Below are 26,930 nucleotides of genomic sequence, written 5' to 3' on the forward strand. Positions count from 1 at the left end.
TGAGCGATTGGTGACTCTTGACTGAAATGAAAAAAATGTATTTTCTTCTTGCAACATTAATATCAATTTATCCATTCACTTCCATTCCTCTGCTGGTATACTGTGCAATTTCAGTTGCCTGTGTCTTCTGACTGGAAAGTTCGTAATCCCCATTGAATGTGCACATTATATATATTTATGTTAACATTTGAACATTTGACTAACTTATTCACCAAAAAAAAAATGAAAAAAACCATTTGACTAACTTGAAATTTTATTATGACTTTGCATAGTACATATACAGTGATATGGTCAAAGTGATCATTTACTAGCAACTATGTATACAGTTCACTAAATGATCACTTTGTCCAGATCACTTCTCACATTAAGAATTTAGAGGGAGTAACCACACATATGTCTATAGTTTTTTTTTTATTAAAAATCTTGCATGTTAGCCAATAAGAGTAATCAGGAAATTGAACTTAACTTATGTTTGTTAGTACACTAAGAAACAAAAGCACGGTAGAAACAAACTATGTCAAAAGTAAAATTTTCTTACATTCCACTCAGCACATCACCAAAATATTTTGTGTAAAATGCTTTTGCATATATGTAGCTAAAATATATAGGAACACACATAGGCAAGTTTGCTTCAGGTAGTGTAACAGAGCATGACTAATTCAAACATAGATACAGATGCTCCAATCACCAAACCTTTCCTTTATTGTAATTTTAAATGTCAACTTCAAATATAATTGTACTACAGATTAACATATTTGTGTACTACAACAAAGTTTTATCCCACTAGGTAAGTTCAGCAACATGGATTACACGACGACATTCAGCACAGAAATCACAGTACTACACTATATGCTATTTCTGAAACCCAGTAAGCTTGCTTATGGTAATCGTGCCAAATGGCTCTGCAAGAGTAGCCTGCGTAGTAGCCGAAAGTTCTTGTGCCACAGCACGCATCATGGGTCTGGACTCTGGAGCCGCACGCGTGCATGCCAAAGCTATGGTCACTGTCAACACTACTGCTTCTGCTAATTGGCCAGTCGGAGGTGGAAGCCGTTGGTCAAGCACATCCTTCAGTAGCATCTGAGGTTCCTCCATTGATGTCAAATACTTGTTTGAAGACATTGTAGTCAAGAGTTCTCCGGGATGCTTTCCCATGAATATCTCCAATACCACCACTCCAAAACTATACACGTCACACTTGTCAGTCACCCTCATTGTTTGTGCTAGTTCTGCAAATTCCAATTTTTGTCAGTGACTCGCCGCACTCTTTAATTTATATGACAAGTATATGACCAGAGTTTATATATGCTGAAACTTTATACAACACAAGAGTATATTTAAGACATTGGTTAAAGAAATGAAAAAATAATAATAATAATAATAATAAATTATTAAGAAAGGAAACATTTATATCTAAAATATCGATAGTTTAATACACGTTTTTAAATTGTTAGAAACATTCAATAAATATATATATTTAATGCTGCCTTAGCATGATCCAGACTAGATAATATATACACTAGAACTTAAAATGGTTGGATCATGTCATGTACCTGGAGCCACATAGCCATAGGATCCAGCTACCGAGGTCCATGTTGAAGTGTTGGAGCTTAGCAGCTTTGCCGTGCCGAAATCTGCAAGACGAGGTTCAAAGTCGGAGTCTAGTAGTATGTTATTCAATGTTATATCCCTGTGAACAATTGGTGGGGAGCAGTCAGTGTGCAGGTATGAAATTGCATGTGCTATTCCCTGCACAATTTTAAGCCTTGCAGTCCAACTTAGTTCCAATTTTCCTTCCTCTCCATACAATACTTCCCCCAAACCTCCTTTGTCTACATGTTCATAAACGAAGAACATTTGTCCTCTCCTAGAACAGAACCCATAAAGCTTTATTATATTCTGGTGCCTCAATCTTGTAAGCAATTTTATCTCATTCTGAAAGCTCTGGCGGTTCACTGCTGGAATGTCATCAGAGTCTGATATATTGAGCCTTTTAACAGCAACAACTTGGCCTGTGAGTAATTGTGCTCTATAGACACTTCCAAATCCTCCTTTTCCGGTGCAGTACTTGTCATTGAAGTCATCGGTGGCCTTAACAAGATCAGAAAATGTGAATTTTCCATCTTTTCCCCACACCATGCTAATAGGCTGATCACTTTTTTCAATGCTTTTGGATTCTTCATCAAGATGCTTTTTTGGGGGCCACCGGCAAAGTAGGATTCCAACACCAATCATCCCAATAAATAAGACACAAACTGGAATGGTAACACCAAGAAGAACCTTTTCGTTGATCCCTCCGGATTTGTCTGGGGAAAACACTTTGGAACAAGTTAATCCTTTTACCTCACCACACAAACCTGAGTTCCCAACATAGGCTTCGGAAGTCGCGGTCTGGAAAACACGACCTGTGGGGATTGAACCACTCAAGTTGTTGTAAGAAAAATCAATAGATTGAAGGCTGATCATGTCTGAAAGTGATTGTGGGATTGTCCCTGTAAGATGGTTGTGTGAGACATTGAGAACCTCCAACGATGCTAACTTTTCAAGGCCTTGGGGAATAGCTCCAGAAAGAGAGTTGCTGCTGAGGTCCAACATGATTTGGAGTGGGAACAGATTGCCAAGTTCAAATGGTATCTCCCCGGATAGATTGTTATGGCTTAAATTCAGACTCAGTAAGCGATTGCAATCACCGAGCTCTCTAGGAATGCTTCCACTGAAGTTGTTATTTGATAAATCAAGAAAATTTAGCTGAGCCAATCTGCCATAACTCTTGGGGATTTCTCCTGAAAAATGGTTACTGCTCAAGTTGAACATGAAAAGCAGGCCTAAATTCCCAATTTCAGATGGGATATTGCCTGTGAATTCATTTGAGTGCAGGCTTAGATACCTTAATTTATTCAACTTACTTAGCTCAGATGGAATTTTTCCAGAAAGTTTGTTGTTTTCCATATCCATACGAGTTAAGTTCACACATTCACCCCACTCCCGGGAGAGCTCACCAACCAACTTATTTCTACTAAGTGAAATAAAATTAAGATCTGGTAGTACTCCGAATGCGTCTGTGATGTTTCCAGTTAACTGATTATTATCAAGCCGGACTCTAGTTAGTGATGAACAATTTCTCAAGGACTTTGGCAATGGCCCTGAAAAGCTGTTGTTATTGACTGCCAAAATAACTAGCTTGCCATCACTGCACAAGTCAGGAGGCAGTTCTCCAGAGAAGCTGTTGTTTGAAAGGTAGAGATTAGTCAAAGGATTATTCTTTCCCAATTCTCTGGGAATGCTGCCAGTGAATTTATTGGTGAACACCGAAAAATATCTTAAAACAGGTAGTTGAACAATGGTTTCTGGCAACTCCCCATACAAGTTATTAGTGTTGACATCAAAGATTTCCAGTGAGGTCAAGTTTTCAATATCCATGGGAATGGTTCCAGAGAACTCATTGAAGAAAAGATTCATGACTTGGATGTTTGTCAGATTCCAAAGTGTTGATGGAATTGGACCAGAGAATCTGTTTTGTGAAAGGTCTAACTCTTTCATTTCCTTCAGGTTTCCAATCTCTACAGGAATGGAACCAGAGAACAGATTATTGTACAGATAGAGGTAGTTAATTTTTTTCAACAGGCCAATCTGTGGAGGAATATTTCCTGTAAATTTATTGTTTTGGAATTGTAAGGAGATTATTTGGGTCCAATTAGTGATCAGTGGAGCAGAAAATTGACCAGAAAAAGAATTATCTGATAATCCCAATTCTGATATTTTAGCCAGATTAGCTAATGACATAGGCAAAGGACCAGACAAATTATTCCCTGCTAAACTCAAGAAGGTTAGATTTGTGCATAGGCCAAGCTCAGAAGGGATTGTAGAGTTAAAAAAATTTATACTGAGATCAAGACGCCATAGCTCCCTGAGTTGGCCTAAGGAAGAAGGAATTTTCCCATGGGCAGAAATATTATTCAATTCAAGAATTTGAAGCCCAGATACAAAACCTATTTCAGTGGGAACAGAACCATTAAACATGTTATTACCTATGCGAAGTTCTTTGAGATTAGAAAGCTTGGACAAGTTTGGAGACAGTTTTCCTTTTAGGCCAGAGTTGGTGAGGTTGAGATATTCAAGCTTTGCCAAATTGCTATACATGGATTCTGGTATTATGCCATTCCAGTTATTCTGAGAGATGTCAAGGTATGTCAAGTTATGGCACTCAAGTATGAAACTAGGGAATCCACCGGTGAAGACATTGAGATCTAGAGCAAGATGAGTTAAGGAAGGCATTCCTGAATATTGGGACCAGTCGGGAGGAGTTATAAAGTAGTTTGATCCAAGGTCCAGGTGCCATACCTTAGGGAGATTCATGAGCTGATAGGGAATTGTGCCGTTGAGATTGTTGTTGTAAAAACTAAGATATTGAAGCTCCCTTAGCTGGCCTAGTTCATAAGGCAGTGTTCCTTCAAATAAGTTGGTACCAAAGTCCAATAAAGTGAGCTTTGAGAGTTTGCCAATTGCTGATGGTATTGACCCCTCAAAATTGTTGCCATTGAGGTTGAGTTGAGTAAGGTTAGGGAGGGAAGCAAAATCGAAGGTAGTGAGAGTCCCAGTGAGATTGGCATCAGACAAGTTTATCTGTGACACTGTTGTGTTAGTGTTGTCACAAACAATGGCATCCCAATTGCAAAGGGTTCCAAGGTTGGAGAGGGACCATGATGAGTTTAGAGAGGGAGGAAGAGGAGGAGATAGACTGTTTTTCCATTTGACAAGGGCTTCTGCTTCTGTTCTTTGTGATGATGTGATTTTCAATGGAAGCAAAGGTATGAAGAAGAGTATATGAAAGAGAAGAGCATGAACCTTTTGAAAACTTGTCATCATGTGATTCACGTCTAGCATATGGCCTGGTCTCTATGTTAATGTTTTAATCTCTTATATAGCATTCGATTTCTGTTTTGGAATTTTGAAACATATTCTGACATGAGAATCCAACTAGGAATTAGTTGAGCCAGGTTCTGTTGATATTAGGCAGAGGTAAATGTAAATATAGGAAAACATAACTATGTGGTGTGGTCCACGTTGTGGTTTGTAGTGATTATAATTGAATGTTTTGTGTTTTCTAATCACCGTAGTCAAGTCTTTGGTTCTCTGCTGGAGCTCCAATACTGAGGTATCTCACAAGTTTTGGTCCCAGTTATGAGACTAATCCTCCATAGTTTAATCACCCTTAAAGTGTGTGGGTTTGTTTCACGAATTAAAAGTGTATTCTAAGGGAATGTACAAATAAGAATGTAATATTCTCATGTTTATTACAAGTTTTTAAAAAATATTTTCTAATCATTCTTAGAAATGTTAGAATTTTCTTTTTAAATGTTTTCCTTCATTTTTATTTACATGACGAGAAATAAGTAACTGGTATTCCCATTGGAATATGCTAAAGTTATTTTCTAATATACATATAACTTCCATTTTTATTTATTTTTGAAATATTATTCCCAAAAGTATTAAAATGCAAACAAAATATTTTTTTTATATAAATAATCAACAATGATATTTCCATGTTAAATTCTTAGAAATAACATTCCCTGTAATGAAAAAAAAAATCATGAAATAAATGTTGACTTAATATTTTTCACCCTTTTAAGATGTAATATGTGAGAATCGATTCTTTTATGCAAACTTAAATGTGCATATTTCTCATGTTTTCCGCCGATAACGAAAGTGAGTGTTTGCAGCACTTGCAACGAAGCTCCCATATGGACAGTTTCGATCGAATTCAATAAAATATCAAATTATTTAAAATTTAGTTGGTTCTAGTCCAAGTCGTTGCCATGGTCGCTTCATATTTTCCTTTCACTTTTCATATTAGAATAGCTTAATTTGTTTTGTTTGTTTTGAATTTCTAGTTCAAAAGTTCAATTATGAACCAATTTTTTAAACTAAAAAGTAATTTATGATAATTTTTCTTATTTATTAAGAAACTAACATTTTTAATTTCTAAAAAGAGCACCAAAATATTTTTTTTTTGTTTTTTTTTAAATTACATGATTATTATAAATTATTTAAACATGTATTTAATTAAGAGTTTAATGGTATTAAAAAGTTTTTTTAAGTACAAACAAAACAGATCTCATATACTTTGAAAAGAATTAATTTTTGAGAAAAATAATAAATTAAATTTTAGTGAGTACAATTTATTGTAAGATTAAAACGTATAGGCTTTTTAAAAATATATCTATATTTATATTTCATATTAATTTTTTTAAAACAAAAAAATACTTTATTAATTTATTTTAAAGATTAACTTTCAAACATAACTTGATTTTCTAATATTTAAAATATATATCTTCAATATTTTATTAATATAAAAAATCAATCTGTGAACTGTTTATTAAAATATTATTTTGAAACATAAACTAATATTTTTTAATATATTAAGGCAATATCTTATTTGTAAAATGAATTCTATTAAAATTTAAACGAAGTGTCCCTAAAGTGGTGTTTATTTTCAAAGTCAAAGAAAGCAGTTGTCAGTTTGTAACTAAAAATTTCTCCTTTTCTCTTTTTGACTCAAAACGCGGTGACGCAGTGACTCAAATTTTTCTAATCATTCATTTATTGTTTGTGAAATATTGTTGGTAGTTTATTGGACGTAGTAAGTCTATGGACCATAGTTGGTCAATGGGTCAACCAATATGCTATATTCTAACCTCATCCCTACGGATGACTTTCAAGTTCGAAAGCTATTTCATTGGAAGAATAATACTAAATAGTATGTAAAATCAATACAAGAACCGAATTCACATTTTTTTTCAGTTACTTACTAAAAAGTATTCTTATCTCATCCCATACGTTTCGTATAATTTCGTCTCATACCAAATAGTAAAACTCTAATAGCAAAATTATATATCCCTCAATCGATGATCAAAGACCAATTCCTTTTAAAATATAAAGATTAACAAAATAAATTTTATATTTCGGAACAAAATCCTCCCCCATTCACATAATAAAAAATTGAATCCCTGAAGATATATTTATAAAATCCAACTATCCATTAATTGTATTGTATCTTGCTTGCAAGTAATTAGTTGTGGAATGTTAGTTTGAACCTAAGTTGGACTTTGGATTCCACCAATTTGACACAAAAATACTCAAAAACAAAAAGACATTACAAAATGCAGAGTAAGTCATTACTTGCTATCTTTATTTTTTGAATTAACCGGATCCTTGAAGTTAAGATTGATCATGAGGCATCATACTGTAAATGCTACCAAGGCGAATTCTTCCACGCAACAAATAAGATGAGGAGCTTCGGTGTGGCAAACTATTATCATTAATTTAATGAGTAATGCTTGTTTTCGTATTAATTCTCTTTAATAGAAACACTCAAATGCCAAAAGCTATTTGATTTTGTCCAGCTGAATTTCAGTTTAAGACACAATAATGAGCTTTTTAATATATAAAATATATTTTTTAAATCTGTTTAAAATTTAGTAATTTTGTACTTTATAATACAAAATCAACTATTAAAATTTAGTTTTTTTTAAAAAAAGTAATATCCATTAAATCTAATAATCAACTACTAATGGTCTAATGGTGTAAATTACACTTGAAAGACACTTAAAATTCTAAAATATACATTGTTTGAAAATAAAGTAATACATTTTTACAAAAATATCATTAATTTAGTATCAACTCTTATTTACTAGTTTTTTTTTAAAAAAAATTGTTTACAAAATTTCTGAAACCCTACAAAAGTAGGGCCTTAACGACTCAGTTTATATATTATCGTGATAGTAAAATTTTTAAAAAATTATTTTTTAGAAATTTTGTATTTATTTAATTTATTTACAAAATTTGATAATTAAACAAATTTGATATTTAATTGAATGATGTATTAGATATTTATTATAATAATTAAAAATTAAATAAACATGATATTTAATTGAATGATGTATTTAATTTTTTTATAATAATTGATAATTAAATAAATTTGATATTTTTTTACATATGTAAATATTTATTAAACCTATGATTTTTATTTATAATTTATATATGTAAACAAATTAATTATTAGATAAAAAATAATCATCACAAAATTTATTATGTAAATTTACATGTACATTAAATATAAATTAGGAATTTCAGTGTTATATATAATGACACTATTTATTTATAACTTAGTGTCTATTAACTCAGTTGGTTTGAGTGTTCTATTAATGCAGGAGACACAAGTTTAAATTAAATCAAATTATAATTTTAAATAAAATAAAATAAAAAATCCTATGCACACGAGGTGCCCCTAGAAATTCCCAAAGTTTTTTTAGCTTCAATTCTCTCACGAGCTTAATTTTTATATTGTAAAGGCGGGGAATCTGATTTTAGAGGCTTAGCTTTCTCAACCGAATATTACGTTGTCCATTTGCATGAGCTAACTAACAAAGAAATCTTAAGGCCCAAAAGAAAGAACCAGCCTTATATAAACTTTGTTGATTGATGACTTATCTCTATTGAGTCTGATCAGTTTTAGTTAAATTTTCTGTTTTAATTAGGTTTTTTTATTAATAAGATTAAAATCTAAAATTTTATTTAAGGAAATCGAACTTAATACACTTAGACCAATGATTAATTGGTATCAACTTTATATATTTAGTTTTGTACTTCTTGTCATTTATTAATTACCATGTCTTTCTTTTCCCTATGTATTTGATGTTTACCTTTTTTATTATTGACCTAGCTGTTGTTAGACTTATCTTTAAAGTTAACGTGAGATTGACATGTCACAAAAGTCATGGGCTATACGTTGGCAGAAAAATTTCTGTTGATTAAAGTGGTTTTTCACTGAATGTATTTTTATATGCACTGAAGAATTATGAGCAGAGCTTATAAAATAAGAAGTGAGACTGCAAAATTTTGTAACTTTTTTGATAAATTTTAGTTGATGCTAAAGAGTATATTCAAAAGTTTGTTTTAGAGGGTTTAGTGCTAACATTTAAAATGAAATATTAATGGTAAATATGATGACAAACATAACATGTTTGCATGTAGAAAAAACGTGAGATTGCTGTGTAGAAAGTCATGATGAACCGATTGAAAGCACAAAAACCTTGCAGGATATCTATGAAATATATAAGGTTGCTGACTTGCTGTCTTAGAATCTACTAATTTCACCAAAGCAAACATAGTCCTTCCTTGGAGAAAGCAATGCATAAGATGATAAGAAGCAGGAGATGATGAACAAAAAAATGAAACATGAAAATTCATGCATGTTAGCTTCATTGGCTTTTAAACAACAAAAGCACATTGCTGTGAAGCTTTATTTAACTGAACTGGCAAGGAGCAAGGGCATGATACAATTGAAGCTTAATTTCTTTACATTTTCAAAAGGCTTATAGCAAGAACAGAGAAGCTGTATTCCCTAGGACTTGTCATCTGGTTGTGGGCTACTTAAACTTATTCCAGTATTGCCCTTAGATGAAGCATGGTTCATACCCAACTCCATTTTGGTTTGTGTTACATCATCATTGTAGACATATAACTTGGCAACAACCACAAAGCAAAGTAAGTTGGTAGAGCTTAGCACGGCCAAGAATGCATAGTAATAATCTAAATGGGAGACATTTAGATTATCCAAGATCCAACCCTTATGACCATGTCTAAGGGTGAGATCAGAAACAGTTGAAAGAAGAAAACTGTTAAGAAAATTTCCAATGCTTATGGTGGTTGTGAAATATGATGTTCCCAAACTTTTCATGGCTTCTGGTGCTTGATCATAGAAGAACTCCAACTTAGCAACATCAACAAAGGTATCAGCAATCCCTGTCAAAGCAAACTGAGGGAGGAGGATGAAAATAGTAAGAGGAATTGTATCTTGCGCACCTAAGAGGTGTTTTTCTCTTGCAACACTGAGTCTCTTCCTCTCAACAAAGCATGCAGTGAGCATTATAATAACATGTAGCACAAGGCCAATTCCAAGTCTCTGCAGCAAGGAGATCCCTCTGGAGTTCTTTGTGTAGCGCCGGATCGCGGGAACGAAAAGGCGGTCGTAGATCACAACACTTGTCAGCATGAAGATGTTTACAAATGCTATGAGACATGCTGGAGGGATTTCAAAATGGGGTCCCATGTTCCTGTCAAGTGTGGTGCCTTGTCTGATGAAGAGTGTGGTGGTTTGAGCTATTATGGTGCTTGGAATGCATGTAGTAATCAAAATTGGAATCATTTTCATCATTTGCTTGGTTTCCTCAACTTGAGTCACAGTGCAAAGCATCCACGGTGATGTTTGGCCTGTCTTTACCGCAGCTTTGTCAAGGAAGCTGCAAACAATTTGTCAAGGTTATAAAATTGTTGTGCTGTTCTAGAAGCTGTAGTGCATCAATTTGGTGGCTTTGATACTAGTTCCATTAATTAATTCCTTTTCACATTACAAAGATGAATTTAATCATTTAACTTTTAAAATTTTCAATTTAGTTCGAGAAATTAATATTTAGGTAAATTTCATCCTTAATATTGAAAAAAAAAGGAGTTCTGAGCCTGTAGTCAATTTGATTGCCTGATACACACACAAACTGGAAGACCAAATTGCTAAAGTTAGTTGCCAAATTTGATTGATATTTATTTGTGATGATAATAACATTTTTACTAGCAATTCCATTAAATACTAGGAGGGAGAATTTTGTTGTTTATAGTAATTTTATCTTACTCAAACAAGATTACCTTCAGTGGTCTAGACCAAAAAAATAATATTTTTACTAGAAAAAACAAATTTGAAGAGCAATTAGATTACTAGCCTTAACGAAGAGCTGTGACAAATTCTGCTTCTCCCTTTGCCTGCATAAAACTCTTCCATGCTCAACTCATGTAGCTCATTTAGATCATGTGGGACATGTACCTTCCACTTCCTCATAGCTGCCACCAAGACCTGAACCATCCTTGTTAAAGGGCTTCCTGAGGGCAATCTATGCCTATAAAGTGGAGTTCCTAAAAGAAACACCAAAACTGAAACGGCTAGCCCAATGGTTGGGATTCCATAACCAAGTCCAAAACCAACCTTGTCTTGTATGTAAACCAAGAGAGTTTGGGCTGTAATGGTTCCAATTAGAATATTAAACACCCACCAGTTGTAGAAGGAAAGCTTTTGGGACCTCTCCTTGGGCTCAAACTCATCAAATTGGTCTGCTCCCATTGTGGAAATGTTGGGCTTGGTTCCCCCTGTGCCTGCTGCAATGATGTACAAGGCAAAGAAGAAAATTCCCACTTGAAACGACGATGCTCGTTGGCAATCCTTGTCTGCTATGCCGGGAGCACATGGTGGCGGTCTCAATGCTGGTAGTGACACTGCTAGAGTCAACAAACACATTCCCTACGACGAAAAATACAAGACCATGTTCTGTAAAATGCAAGATATTGCAACATTCAAAATTATTACCTGGTTCAAGACCACTCTGATTCGTACATTCTTCATGTGACATATAATTGAGTTATTGAAAAACTCAGGTTGTGTATCACATAAAGATTAGCTAAGAATATGGACACAGTTTTGGATCATGTAATAATTTTTGCGGCATACACAAGTACAATCCAGTGGAGATGACTATCTTGATAAAATTTGCTTTGTTCACAGGCTTGTCATATATCAAACACACCCTAACAGAGAAGATACTTGGAAAATTTGGTATAATCTAGAAGTAATTTTTTGAACTTTTACTCAAACCATATTTTGAGACTTAAATCACGTTCAAATCTACTCAAACCATGATTTTGTCAAACATGTTACTTATGTCAGGAATGGTACTTTATAATTTATATTTTCCGAAGTACTAAGATTTGAAAGGTGTAAATGATAATCCAACTTAAGGTTTGCTAATATCATGTTTCATACCAGAAGGTAAATGGCTGATGCTATTACAAAGGTCCAATAACGGCCAAGATAGGCATCGGCTATGTAAGCCCCTGCAGCTGGCATAATCCACACTGTACCAGACCAGTTGGTAACGTTGTTTGAAGATTTCACAGTGCCCTCGTGGAGCTTCTTTGTTAGATACTGCACTAGGTTTGATGCTATCGCATAATATGCCATTCTTTCAATCATTTCATACCCTATAAACACGTGCATGTAATTACAATTTACAACATGTTCAAAAGTGGCACTCAGTTTCTTTACATGTAAAAGTTGTCAAATAGTTACTTTTATTGCAGATATTAAAAAACCTATTAAAGAAAAAAAACACACACACACACACTCAAATTTGTGACAACAAAAAGTTGCCTCTTTGAGATAATTATATATAAAATGACATATATATAATACTCTAAAATAATGATGAATAAGTAATCACCAAAAACAATATTATATGAAGGAGTAAAAGGGCTCAAATTAAAGCTAGTCAATTTCAAAATGACATTATTAAGGCCCCAGTGGTTGCATTGCGTTTTTACCTACTATGAAGGAACAAGCTCTCCATCTTCCAGTATTTGATCTTAAAACGGGTCTACCTTTGAGGTCCACTGTGCCATCTTGGGTGTAATCCTCTCTTCCACTTGCAAAGCCCTTTTCTTCTACCACTGCCATGATACTGTAGATTCATGTGAAGTTTTTAGCTTTTCAAGAACATCTTATATATATATATACTTAAGATGTGGAATAGGAATAGGATTTTAGAATTTTGGTTTTCTTAAGCCTAATAAAGTCATGACATACATCATCAATTGTTCAATTACATTAGCTAAACTAACAAACAAATCTAATATAAAAGACATATTTTGTTTGGTCTTTTTTGTCGTTTTCTTACTCATTGTCCGCCTCATTGATTTTAATGCGAAAAAGTCTCTCCTCGTCCGTCTCATATATTTACCATTTTTGCTTATTGTACCTTTAAATTATAGGGTATGTTTGGATTTCAGATGGAAGAATTTAAATATATGTTTGAGAGTAAAATTAATTTTAGATCATATTTGATTATCTTTTAAAAATATGTTTAAGAGTAAAATTTTACTTGAAAGTTCAATTTTAAAAAAGTAAGACTTGAAATATTTTTGTAAATTCAGTTTACAAGCTAAAATTTAATCCAAACTTAAGTTGATAAACTTTAATCTAAACATTCAAATGCAATCGAATTTCTCACTAAATCACTATCTATAAGCGAGCATAATTTTTTTTAGAAGAAACAGTGAAACAAATCAACTATTATTTAGATTTATTTTTCTCAAAGGTAATGTGACTTTGATGCCTAAATAAAGAAACAATTGATATGTTAATTTTGTCCTCTTTCAGTTATTACTTATTAGTTACTGGCTTGTACTGACATGCTCACTATGTTTCCAATCTTACGCTTCCTTAATTACTTGAACTAGTCATTGGTGTATATACAATAATGAGTTAGAGACTGATCAAATAGAAAATTGTAATCGCCATAAGTATATTCTCTGTGGATACATCCATGTACATGGCGTCAAAGGCTAAAAGCCGGACAGTTATGTTGATTAAATAAAATAACATTAAAGGGTTAATTATGTCCAACATCAAGATGTATAATAGTCCATATATGAACTACATCTTATTGGAAGTACTTTTCAACTTGTAAAATGTATACAAGCACAATAAAAAAATACTAATATTGTCATATTTTTCATATTAGAACTACATCTTGTTGGAAGTATTTTGAAAATAATAATTATTTAAAGAACAAGTCTTACATTACATATTTAGGACAATACCTCGTAATATATATAGAGTTTCAGCTTGAAACTATTAATTAAGGTAATCAAATAATTATGTGTGAGTTGATTGATACGTGTTTAGTGGTTGATCAATAACACTTTCCTATACAAATAATAAAAAAAAGTATACTTGATTTATCAGGGAATGAAATTTTACTCATTCAGATTTAAAAATATTTTTTTGAATAAATTATTTATGTTTTTTGGTCTTTGACTCTCACATCCATTTTTTTAATAATTGTATTTTTTTTCAAAGAAAATTTTAACTAAGAGGAAAATATACGTTAAAAGGAGTGTATAAAAAATACTTTTATATTTTTTTTCCAAAGTTTGTCTAAGAAACAATAAAATAACATAGTTTTTTCAACAATTTTCTATACAATATTTAAAAATAAAAACAAAGAAAAAGTAAAATAATGATTTTTCTATTAAAAATAAAAAAATATTTTCTCAAATTGAACATTCCTTGTCATAAAAATCTAAAAAGTGAATTAAATTCAAACTGCCCGTCCAAGATACCCACATATTGGAGATTACTAGTTAATAGTAAATTTGCATATGTAAAAGGCAAATGGGGTGGTGGTGTAGTTGGCTAACGTGTAGGTCTCATACTTTTCAAGTAATCTTGACTTCTAGCCTCTCACACCTTAACATTTTTTACAATGAAACTGTCATTTTTTTTCTTCAATATGGAATTTATTGATAAATGTGTCCCTGAAAGATGAAGATATAAAATTTAATTCTTAAAAGTATAAAAAGTACAACAAATATTTTTTTGTCAATGTTAATGAAATAACCTATGTGACACAGAGGTACAAATTTTATACTAAAATGATTGTCAACGTGGATTGCTAACATAGGGGCATATTTGTCATAATATTTTTTTTTATTTTTTGTCTTCTCACTCTACTGACAAAGATGAAAATATAAAATTTAGTCTCCGAAAATATAAAAAGTACGATAAATATATCTAAACATTAATAATGAATTATATATGAGAGAAGTTAGGGAAAAAGTGATTAAAAAATAGTAAAATACAACTTAAGATTTGAACTCTTATACTTTGATTATATACCTATTTATCCATCTATCAAATTGTTAATCAGTTTTTTAATTAATCAATATAACTACTTATTTTCTAAAATAAAATAAATTTATTTAGTTTTATGATATAAAAAAATTGAGTTACCATTTAAAAAAATGAAAACCTTTTATTTCTTAAAATTTTTTGTTTCTTCAATTAATTATTAATCTTTATTAGGTACTCTGCCACATTATGTCAAATGGAATATAAGGTAACTGCAATCCCTAAATCAACGAGAGATACAACTCTACGTTCCAAAGACAAAGAATAAACCTCTGTATTAATTTGAACATTATTGTATTTTTTATTTAAATTTAGTTGAATTCTTTATTTGTTAGTAATCATTTAATTCATATTATGTATAATAAGTGTTGTTTCAAGTGGAAACATATAAGGTTTATCCAAGGGGTTATTTCATATTTGAGGTATATATATACATTTTATTGATTAAGGAAAAATATTTATAATTCCACTTTGTCTTTATCTAGATTAAATTTTGTGAGACTTTTTATTATAAAAAAATAGTTGATTAATTTTTTTTAAGTAAATAAATAAATAAATTTGATCCCGCGATCGGTTGTATTTTTTCTACTAAAAACTCTTGACATATTATTTTCAATCTAAATATAATGGTACTTAAGTTGAAATTGAGATATGGAATAATTTTAAAGATTAAAAGTGAGAAATTTAGTAGAAATTTGATCAAATTATAGGATATAAGATAAAGTTTTTCTTAACAACAAAGATGAATGTTTGACAAGAAAATTAAAATAATAAATATATATATATATATATATATATATATATATATATATATATATATATATATATATATATATGAAAAGATAATTTAAAAAGTATATTGCATAAGCACTAAACAAATAGAAACAATAAATTACAAACACATAATAATAATAATTAGTCACAATCTATTATTAACGTCTAGATATATTTATTGTATCTTTTATAATTTTATATACTAAATTTTATATTTTCATCTTTCAGGAAATTAAAAAAACACTATGATAAATATGCCAACAATCCAAGTTGGGAAAGTGATATGTTATTTTATTAACCGGGGACTTTTTTCAAATAATAATTTTGACTCACACCCACACCATAAAACTTTTACATACCCGTGCGCGACAGTACGTTCGCAGTATTGTTATATTATTTAATTATTAATTTATATAAATGTTTTTTTATAAAGATTTGATTATTTATACTCCACGAAAATAATTATGATATTTTTTCAACCAATATTAAAAATTGATATAATTTTAAGTCTTATTAAAAACATAGTTCTTTTTGGTTATCCCAAAATCAAATAGATTATTGATTATGATCACACTTAAAAGGATAAAATTGTATGTTCCCTCACCCTAAATAAACATAACTATAAGAATTGAACTTGTGTATAATCAAATTCCATCCTAACTTCAAATGAAAAAATAACCCACTTTAATAAGGGACTACGGTATTTTTGATCCCTTGCCATGGCCTCCATACTTGTTATGTTATACATTTTATATAATAATATCATTATATATATTAGGGGAAGAGAGGCATGGAGTGTCTTTCTGAATTTTTTAAATAATAAAAAATAAAAGTTAAATATAATAAAAAATTGACAGAATAAAAAAAATTAATAATACAAAAATAGTGAAAAATTAATGTAAATTAGAAAAAAAAATTAAAATTTAAGAAATGGTTTAAGGATAAATTTTTTTAATGAAATATGTATTTCAAATGAGGTAATTCTCATTATTAACCGTTGTAGATTATATATAATTGATTTAATATTTTTCTAAAAATTATTAAAAACCTAAAATAATCATTTCAGTTGTTAAATAAACAATCTGTAATAAGTTTTTTTTCAAAGTTTGAATAAGAAATAATAAATTAACAAATTCCCACTGTTTTCTATGCAAATATTTAAAAATAAAAAACAAAAGCAAAAGCAAAATAATGATTTTGTTATTAAAAATAAGATTTAATTATCTATTTAGTCTCTATAATTTTTAAACTTATCCATTTTAGATCCAATAAGTGAATTTTTTAATAAATTTATATTTTAATTTCTAAAAGTTTACTGTTAAATTTTTTTAACAGAATTAAAAAAATTTAAACGGAAAACACTTTTTAAAAATTAAAATATAAACTTCAAGACTAAAAATTTATTTATTAACTATAAAGACTAAAAATAATAAATTTATAAATTATAAGAACTAAATAAATAATTAAACCTAATAATAAAAAATATTTTCTCGAATTGAATATTCCTTAATCCTTATAATTTAAATCACTTTGGTCATGCAAACCTAAAAAGTGAATTGAATTCAAACTCAGTCCAAAATGCCCACATATTGGAGTTTACTAATTAATAGTAAGTTTTTATAAAAGGAAACAAACGGGGTTGGGGAGTAATTGGCTAGGGCGCATGTGGGGTATCATAAAACTTATTTTAGGAAAACTCATAGCATAAAACTTGTACGGTACCCGTGTGTAACAGTGCCTTCGCAGGATTGTTATATTATTTAATTATTAATTTATATAAATGTTTTCTTTATAAAGATTTGATAATTTTATGCCCTAAAAATAATTAGCAAGTGATATTTTTTCAATTAGCAAGAAAAAAGAAGACAAAATCTGGGCCGTGTATTTTAAAATAAATATATTGAAATGGACGGAAATTCTCTGTCACGGTGAGACTCTAGCCTGCAACTTAGATTATTAGATTAGATTAGATTTTCCAACTAAAAATCATCTAATCTAAGTAATTCGATGCTAGTCCGTAATTGAATTCAATTTATTGCTACAAAAATACCAATTGAGGCAACTAGAAATTGGAGTTTTGTGCAGAAATAACAGATGCTTTGGTCGAAGAGTGAGCAACGGTTACTATTCTTCTAGCTAGTGTCCTCGATCAACAACATTCAACTCCTCTGTCTTTCATTCAGTTTCACAAGAAAACAACAAAAAACATTGCATGCACAGGCTGTCATTACAACGGTCACTTCCCACTTTTGCTTTTTTATTATTAAACAAATAGAAACAAAATTGTTACTACCAATTTAAAGAAAGAGCGTTACACTCTGAACAACACTCCCTCTCTGAGTTTGTGGAAGATGCCATTGCCATGACATGAAGACCAAACCCATTATTGCCTTAGCCTTCTTCTTCTTGTGCTCAACCTGAAAGCAAAAGAAACAGATCTGAGATAATGGGTTGTTTTCTTCATTGCTTTGGTTCCTCCAAAAGCACAAAACCTAGGCGCAAGGCACAACATCACCACCATGTAACAGCAAACACCCTTCACCTTCTCTTCTTCAAAGCTTCTATCTTTTTTTTTTTTTTTCAAATTCCATTACCCTTTTGTTCGGTTCCTCAGAAACTGCATGGAAAAGGCCTTGTTCATTTTTATTTTCTATAAAGTTTAACACTTGCACCTTTATTTTTTTGGCTTTTGATTTTTTTTAATTGGCCAAACAGAGCTTATTAGATTAGCGTTTCTATAACCTAATTGAATCTTTTCAATGTTGTTGCAGCGAATTGCTAGAGACAGGTTGGAGCAACCTACGGCGTGTTGTTCTGTTCAGGATTACTCCGAAACAGTGGTACTTAGCACTGCATCACAAGAAGTCCAGTAAGTAATTTACTAATTGAGTTTCTAATATTGTAACTTTTTTTTGTTTTTCGCAACAAAGCATGTTTGATTTTTGGGATTGAAGTTTATTTATGATTCTGATAAAATGGGTTTGGGATCTAGGGCTAAACCTTTGGAGCAGATAAACGTGAGCCCTAAAAAGAAAGTAACTTTTGATGTCAATGTGAAAACGTACGAGCCCGAGCCTGATGAAGTTGCTGATTACCAACTTGTGAGAAGTGAAGAGGGTAGAGAGGAAAGTGCTTTTGTTGAAAAGTTAAGCCAAACAAAGTCTTACTCTGAAGTAAGTTCGGTGACTTCAGCGAGGTCTTACCCTACAAACCATAGGTACCACAGTTGCACGTGTAGTGATGATGAAGATGGAGCAATGGAGTATTGGGATAGTGATGTTACTGATGAGGATGAGGATGATGATGATGATGGTGATAGTGACATGGGAGAAGAGTATGATGAAGTGGAAGAGGATTTTGAAGATGGAATAGTGTACTCAAGGTCAAGAAATGGTGCTAATCAAGTGGTTGTTGGAGAGGTGGAAAGTCCAATTCCAATGCATGATAAGGATCTGAAGTCAATTGGGTTGAACTCCAATGTTCGAGATAGGAGTGTGTATGTTAATCCTTTGCTGAACCCTGTGGAGAACCTCACTCAATGGAAAACAGTTAAAGCTAAAAGGGCACCCCCATTGGTGTCTCAGAAGGAGAATTTGGTTTTGAATCAAGAGTCTAGAGCTGCATTTGGAGCAGAAACAGAAACACCAAAGAAGTTGAACCGGGAAATTGCAGTTGATGCTAGCCTTTCGAATTGGTTGGGTTCATCAGAAACTACACCTGTTGTTAGCAAGGGTTTGTATGCGGGTACCCCGGAGAGGAGCAGCAGCAGTTCACAAGGCTCAAATTCAGTGGTGAGCCATGAAGATAGGCCTATTTTAGGTGCATTGACAGTTGAAGAGCTCAAACATTTTTCGGCTTCTTCTTTGCCAAGAAAATCACCAAGGGATGAGATGATGCCCATTATAGGCAGTGTTGGGAGCTACTGGAATTGTGGGGGCTATGCTGAGGATTCTGGCTCAGCAAACCGAGTAAGATCAAGAAAAGGGTACATTTGAAGTGAAATTTGGATCAAGTATTGGTTGAGGGTCAATTTTGATTGTGAAAAATAAGAGAGGGAATTGGCATTTCAACCCCATCAGAGACAGTATTAGAGAAAGTTGTTCCTTGTGGTATGTTTCACCTTCCAATGATGTGATTTTGGGAGTGTATTGTGTTGGGGTGCATTTTTTGATTCTTTTGTGAATTTGATAGTGTTTGTTGTTTGCTTTTCTTTTGTAATATGCGGTTGGATTAATACTATTGTCAATTTGTCATGTATGTACTCCAAAGGGAGCTTATTTATCTGCTGTATATTGTCTCCGCATTTTCTTCCATGCTGATGATTGATGAAGAAGTCACAGGGGTTGAGAACAATGTTATATGTCTTAACAATGACTTAGAGTGAAGATAACTTACCCTGAGACATAATATGAAGGCATTGAAATAGGTTAAATAACCTTAAAAAATAAAATCTTATTATGACTCTTGGCTCAATTTACCAGCCTATTTAGTAGTACTAAATAATAACTCAGGTTTAGCCCTGAGAAATTTTTTTTTTATCATGATATTAATACGAAATAATTTTTATCAAATGATTAATTTTTGTTTTGATTTATTTGATATTTAAAGTTAGGATTTATTTGATAGGATAATTCATATATTTTAAAATGGTTATCTAACCGATAAAACTTATTATTTTTTTTATCAAGATACAGTAATAATAATATGACTTTCCTATAAGTCTCTATACTCCCTGGAATACTACTGTTTTGACTTTATTTATTTATTATGGTTTCTCTGTATTTCAATCTTAGTTTGACGCTTCGACCTTTTCCTCAGGGTGAAAAATATTTCTTCATACACCTACGATTCTCTTTGCTCCATAGTCTATACACACCTTGGCAATTTCAGTTCAAATTAATGATGAGACCTGCCACCAACTTATTTATATATTTATTAGCTTAATCTTATTACCTTAGCATTTTGGTTCAAATTAATGACGAGTCCTACGATTCTCTTTGCTCCATAGTCTATACACACCTTATTTATTTTGTTTTTTTAATGCAAAGAAGCAATTATTTAATTTGTGATGGGATTTTTGACAGCATCCCCCTTTGAGATGAATTTCTTTGTGATATTTGTAGGGTTCAAAATACATATAATTGTGTCTCTAAGAAAAGAAGATGAGTAAATACTCAATCAGTGAATTTGCAAGGCACAAACATTTAGGTCCTTGAGTTGTAAAATAAAAATTCTCTTAATTTGTCAAAAATTGACAAATTTAGCCTATCATTTATTTCAACATAAACGACACAATTTATGTGACATTAATAATCCATTTTGATAGTGAGAAATTGGACTAAGTGAGCCGTTGACTTGGATGAACAAAATTGTCATTTGAAATTTCAACGGACTAATTTGTCAATTTAGACAAATTTCCATTTTTTATGACATGGGTAATACAAAACGAAATAAACCTTTGTTATCCATTCTCACCAAGTCCTACTAGGGTAATAGTTGCCTCTTTTTGTGTTCCTTCCTTCTCTGAGTGAGAGTGAGAGTCCATGGGAGAAAAAAACCCTCTGATCGCCATCGACAATTGTGCTCCGACTGACATTTGAAGACGAAACCAATTGTTCTCGATCAATTTGGTCAAAAGGTAAGCATTCAATATTAGACTATTCACATTTTTTGTTCCTCTTTTTGTGGAAGTTGTTTGGTTGTGCGTGACTATGTCTTGGGTATTTCATTGTTGCTTGTATGAGAATACATTTCTGATATTTAAAAAGCTATCATTTTTCGTTTCTAGAACAAATTTAGGATTTAGGGTTTGTATTGATATGTTTCTGTTAAAGTGTGAGTGCACTCTGTTTTGGGTATAAAGATTTGACAATGGGCATTGATAATAGTTTAGATATTGAAATCGTGTTGTTGGTTATAAAAACCGTATCTTTGTGTTGGTGCTTAAGTAAATGGTCTTGTATGTGAAGAAATTAATCATGTTCTTTTCATGGATTGTAGGATGTCTGGTCACATCAATCTTATTGTGCACCACAAGGGTAGATTAGAAAGGGATGATCATGGCACATTGGAATATGTGGACAATGAGTTTTACGTTTGGGAGAATTGTGAAGTGGATTTGATGACATTGTGGATTGTTCTTGACTTGTGTAAATCTCGTGGGGGTTATCAAAGATGTGTTGTTTTTTTTTGGATCCTAACATTAACAGGAATGGTGAGTTGCTTTAATTGGAGAATCACAGAGATATCTTGCACATGTGTCACATAGGTATTGCTCACCATGATAAAGATGTGCATGTCTACTTTGAGCATATAGTGGATGATTTCCCAAATCTTGTAGGTGGTGAATCAAATTGAGGATGGAACTGAAGGTATTGATACTGACCTTGACTAGGAAATTGAAAGGATTACTAACCAAATCTGAAATCAAGTTAATAACTTTGTGAATTGTTGATGCACAAAGTAATGTACAAGAGCCTTGGGTGGAGGAAATGCTAATTACGTTCCCTGCTATGTTATGTTTGATTTGTATTAATGTTAAAGTCCTTAAGTTCAATGTTATATTGCACTGAATCTTTCAATTTGATCTTTCAATTGCCATTATAAAAGCTTAGCAAGGCTGCCATTATACGTGATGCAAAAGAGATATAATATGTTAGTCTCATTTTTATAAATAAGTGACAAATCAGTCCAGTAGTCAATAATATTATTTGATGTCAATTAAATCCCTAAATCTAACAATTGGTTGACAAATTAGTCCAACATGTACAATTACAAAGATTCTCATTTCATGCAATCTAACAACCCATTCACCATCCCTAAACTGGTCATAAACAAATCACCATAACAAAAAAAAGGAAACAAAGTATTTTATAATCTTCAATTCCTTTTGCAAGTAATCAATCATCTCCCTTAGCTCTTCCATCCACCTTTCTTCAAATGATTTCACCCAATAATAAAATTACATTTTCCAACTTCTTGCCATTCAACAATGGGTAGTCAGTTTATTATTGCCAAAAAAATGGGACAACTAAAGTAATAGTGTAATAAACATTAGTACAAATTGGAAACAACCTTTGACAATGAGCAAATGTAAAACAACTTCCCTAGATTTTTAGAGGTTTTTTATTTTCTAATTACAGCCTTTAACATTCAACATAACAGTCATGGCTGCCACCACCATTGTTGGATGACTCACATTCACCACCCATTAGCTCCCACTCGATTTGTGCAGCAACAGAAGAAGATAACAATGAGATGGACGTTGGAGGAGAAGATATACAACTTGGATGGGGGAGAAGAAGAAGGGGACAACTATTGGAAAAGAAGAAGCTATTAGGGGAGAAGTGGTTGTGCAAAAAAAAAAATTTATAATGGTTGGGGGAGAAGAAGTAGCCATTGGGTATCAACGGTTACTTTATTGCTGTAAAAAAATGGAAATTCATCTTGTTTATATTAACAAAAGAAATAGATGGTGGTATGGATTTGTTGGTCTTTTTATAAATTGAGGGACAAAATTTTATATTTTCAAAATTCATGAACCCAAGTGTCAGTGCCTTGCAAATCCAATGACTAAATTGGGTATTTACCCAGAGAAAATTGAACAATGTGTACATATGACTACAAGAGCTATTGCATCTACAAACATTGAAAGTTAAGTTAAATAAAAGTTGCTATCTCAATCTCAGAGTCTAGTTGTGCACTAGATTGTGCAGTGTCGACATGTTGAAAGCTAGGCACAGTGAGTGTGAGCAACTCTTGGGACACAGATTCATGGTGGGTCGACACAAAGGATTTTTGTGAATACATTTTAGAATAAGTCTTAATACCAACATTAGGACTTCAGCTGCAATACCTTTAGGCGGAGCCAACCTTTTATCTAGGAAATCTAAGAAGTGTTGACCAAATTCCTCAGACTCTAAACACAGAAGGACCTCCTGAGGGTACCTCCCCACCAGAATTTCTAGTGCAACAATCCCAAAACCGCAAACGTCACATTTTTCTGTCACCTTCATTGATAATGCAAGCTCTGCAAAACATTACACATAAAAATGCCCAAAGCATCATGAGCAATACCTGTAATATCCCATTTTTCGTAGACTAAATTAAAAATGATTATTATTTATAAATAAATAGAATTTTATAAAATGATAAGGTTTTTATAATTAAATAAATAAGGAGAAATAACTTTATTAATTAAAATAATGATTTTAGAGAAAATAAAGAGGATATTTTATTTATTCATTTGTTAGAAAATAAAATATAGTTTTAATAAAAATAAATAAATAGAGTAAATAAATTAGGTCAGTTTTCACACACACGATGTTTCTTCTTCCCCTCATTTTCGTTTTTTCCTCTTCTTTCCCTAAAACCCTCTCTTTTTCCCGCAGGCCACCACTAAATCTGTATAAAAAAAATAACGATCTCGGACTCATTCACCGTTGGATCGTCATGAAATTTGAGAACCAGGTTCGGAACTCAGTTCCAAAAATTCTCACCGTTGGGAATTTTGAAATCGTGTTGAATCTGAGAGAAATATACTTCACATCGTAACCTTTTCTTTTTCCGCAGAAACCCAAAACTATCTCGGTAAAACTATGATCTCGGATTTGTTAACCGTTGGATTTTCGTAAAATTATATTATGTCGTTTGTGATTCAATTTCACACACCTTCACCGTTGAGATTTGCTAAATAATATCCACGAAGAGAGAAAACAAAATCTCACGAGACAGTATAAAATGAAGGCTTCAATCCCTTATTCTTTGACGTTTGGGAACCCTATCAGAGCAATCAGAGAAAAAAATTGAGAAATCTCAGGAACTTGTTAGAGATGCCGCTATCGCTGTCAGAAGACACGTGAACCTGCTTAGAAATGAGATGAGTTTATCGCAATTGGGATTAGAATGAACATGTGTAGGGATCCTTAGAAAATTAAATTGAGTTTATTTTAGAATGTTTATTAAATTATAATTTTTCCTTTATCATTATAAATACAATATTGATGTCCTGATGCAAATTGGTTGATAAAATAGAGTGATCTTGGTATTTTTATTTTTTTTATCTATGATTTTGATTAATTGATTTCGGTATAATTGTGTGAAATTATTTGAGGGGTTTTACTCCCCATGTTGTGATAAATTTTTTGTATAAATTTTTATATTGAGATTAAGGGGTTTTGAGGGCGAGCCCTGGTGCAGCGGTAAAGTTGTGCCTTGGTGACTTGTTGGTCATGGGTTCGAATCCGGAAACAGCCAGGGTAAGGCTGCGTACAATATCCCTCCCCCATACCTTCGCATAGCGAAGAGCCTCTGGGCAATGGGGTACGAAGTTTTTTTTTATATTGAGATTATGAAATGGTGATTCAAATTTTGAGTATGTGATAATTTAAACTTGTGATTAATGGTGAAATAGATGTGTATTGAGATGTGTGTATGGAGTTGTGAACTATGAACTGTACAATCACATAATTGTAAGACCCTTTAAGGGCGATGAGTATTGTGATGAGATCCACTGTGGGAACCCGACGAGTTAAAATGATTTTGAAAACAATTGAGTAGTTGTGTGTATTGCATAGTTCATAGGTAAAGTGTATATGATTCATGAGGTGTGATAACGTGTTAATTGAGATTATACCATTATGATTGAAATCGAGTGTATGTGATAAATTGTGTATGTATGTGATTGAGATGTTGTGTGCATTGAGTTGTGAACTATGAATTGTACAATCACACAACTATAAGACCCTTTAAGGACGACGAGTTAATGCTAAGTCCCTTTAAGGGCGACAAGTTAATGCTAAGTCTCTTTAAGGACAACGAGTTAATGCTAATTCCCTTTAAGATAAGGAACCTGTGAGGCTATTTCCTGACATATCAAGATAAGTAAGGTTGGTTGGGATGCTGGAATTTAGTCCTGACTTGTGAAGATCCAATCTCCGAAGCCTATGGAGATTTCCAATTGATGATGGTATTGGTCCTTGGAAGACATTTTGATTCAATTCAAGCACCTCAAGGTTTGACAAGAGACCAATCTCCTTTGGTATAGTACCGTTAAGCTTGTTTTTTCCAAGCTTCATGTGTTTGAGGTTTGTAAGGTTCTTAATTTCTGCTAGAATTAGCCCTTCAAAGTAGTTATTTGTCATGTCTAGGATTGTCAAATTCCTAAGACTGGTCAGTAAGTGTATTGGAATCTGTCCAGTGATTGTGTTGAGTGATAGATCAAGAGACACAAGCTTTGGACATTTAGACACAAATGGGGGAACTTCTGTGAGATAGTTATAGGTGAGATTGAGTTCAGTTATGGATGCCATGCCCTTAAACTGAACCGGGTCAGGATTCTCCAAATAATTTGCCCCTAGATCAAGAAACCATAAATTCTGCAAATTGCTAAGTTGAACTGGTATTTGATTTAGGAGTGAATTATTATTGAGAGAAAGAACTTGAAGTTGTAGGATGTTTCCCATTTCTGGGGGGATTGGAAAGGTGAAATTGTTGCTACTTAAATAAAGTATTTTCAGCTTTGTTGCATTTCCAATTCCAGCTGGTATCTCTCCAACAAGGTTATTCATACTGACATTGAAGTTACTGAGATTAGAGCAGGCTGAGAAGTCAAACCTGTTAAGGGTTCCATCTAGGCCTGAATTGTGAAGCTTTATCTCAACAACAGTGCCTGCTTTGTTGCAAGTAATACCGGTCCAGTTGCATGGATTGTTGCTGTTGTTTCATGAAGGCAGCAAGGGAGAGTTCAAACTGTTCATCCAGGTTCTAAGAGACTCTTCTTCTTTCTGTGCTGAAATCTCTCCAAGTATACAAGACAAAACCAGAGAGAAAATTGTCAGCTGAAAAGTTTTCTTCATGCTGGCAAATTTGGTGTAGTAGTTCAACGAAGAGAAAATTTGTTCATGTAAGAATTTGGAGAAAGTGCTGACAATACATTATTTATATGGAAGTTTGTACTTGTTAAGTTGTTAGTATTTAATGTTTCTTTTCTTAATATGGGATATAATTTCTGAGTTAAGTATCATAGAAGATATATTTGTTTTAGAGAGCTATATAATCCCAGCATTATCTCCAAATCTTATGTCACGTTAGGTATTTTAAATCATTTAAGTTGTGGATATCATGTTTTGGTTTAGAGCTGAGCATTTCCACTGGCGTTGAATCAGGAACAAGCAAAGAAATTACCATTATTATATGAATTTGCTTTGAGAGAACTTTGAATGATGGATACGATCGTGTGTGTGTGTGTATATATATATATATATATATATATATATATATATATATATATATATATATATATATATATATATATATATATATATACACACACACACACACACACACACAGGAGCATAACAAAAGC

General features: G+C 32.2%; 3 protein-coding genes across 3 annotated transcripts; 1 reads left to right on the forward strand and 2 right to left on the reverse strand.

Annotated features, from left to right (window-relative positions):
• Positions 1-510: 510 nt before the first annotated feature.
• Positions 511-4,987, reverse strand: LOC100786462 (MDIS1-interacting receptor like kinase 2). Its single transcript, XM_003520562.5, has 2 exons — positions 1,554-4,987; positions 511-1,229 (listed from the first exon to the last, which is right to left on the reverse strand). Exons 1-2 carry the CDS (start codon positions 4,882-4,884, stop codon positions 853-855), a joined length of 3,708 nt encoding a protein of 1,235 aa, XP_003520610.2. The 5' UTR covers positions 4,885-4,987; the 3' UTR covers positions 511-852.
• Positions 4,988-9,185: 4,198 nt separating this feature from the next.
• LOC100787001 (protein NRT1/ PTR FAMILY 5.2) lies at positions 9,186-12,575 on the reverse strand. The gene is made up of 4 exons (XM_041014098.1): positions 12,424-12,575; positions 11,867-12,084; positions 10,776-11,347; positions 9,186-10,301 (listed from the first exon to the last, which is right to left on the reverse strand). Exons 1-4 carry the CDS (start codon positions 12,554-12,556, stop codon positions 9,404-9,406), a joined length of 1,821 nt encoding a protein of 606 aa, XP_040870032.1. The 5' UTR covers positions 12,557-12,575; the 3' UTR covers positions 9,186-9,403.
• Positions 12,576-17,848: 5,273 nt separating this feature from the next.
• Positions 17,849-19,820, forward strand: LOC100787541 (uncharacterized). The gene is made up of 3 exons (XM_006576890.4): positions 17,849-18,086; positions 18,337-18,434; positions 18,558-19,820. The coding sequence occupies exons 1-3, from the start codon at positions 18,012-18,014 to the stop codon at positions 19,558-19,560; spliced, it is 1,176 nt and encodes a 391-aa protein (XP_006576953.1). The 5' UTR covers positions 17,849-18,011; the 3' UTR covers positions 19,561-19,820.
• Positions 19,821-26,930: the final 7,110 nt, after the last annotated feature.

Source organism: Glycine max, chromosome 3 (assembly GCF_000004515.6).
Source record: "Glycine max cultivar Williams 82 chromosome 3, Glycine_max_v4.0, whole genome shotgun sequence".
Classification (NCBI taxonomy): Eukaryota; Viridiplantae; Streptophyta; class Magnoliopsida; order Fabales; family Fabaceae; genus Glycine; species Glycine max.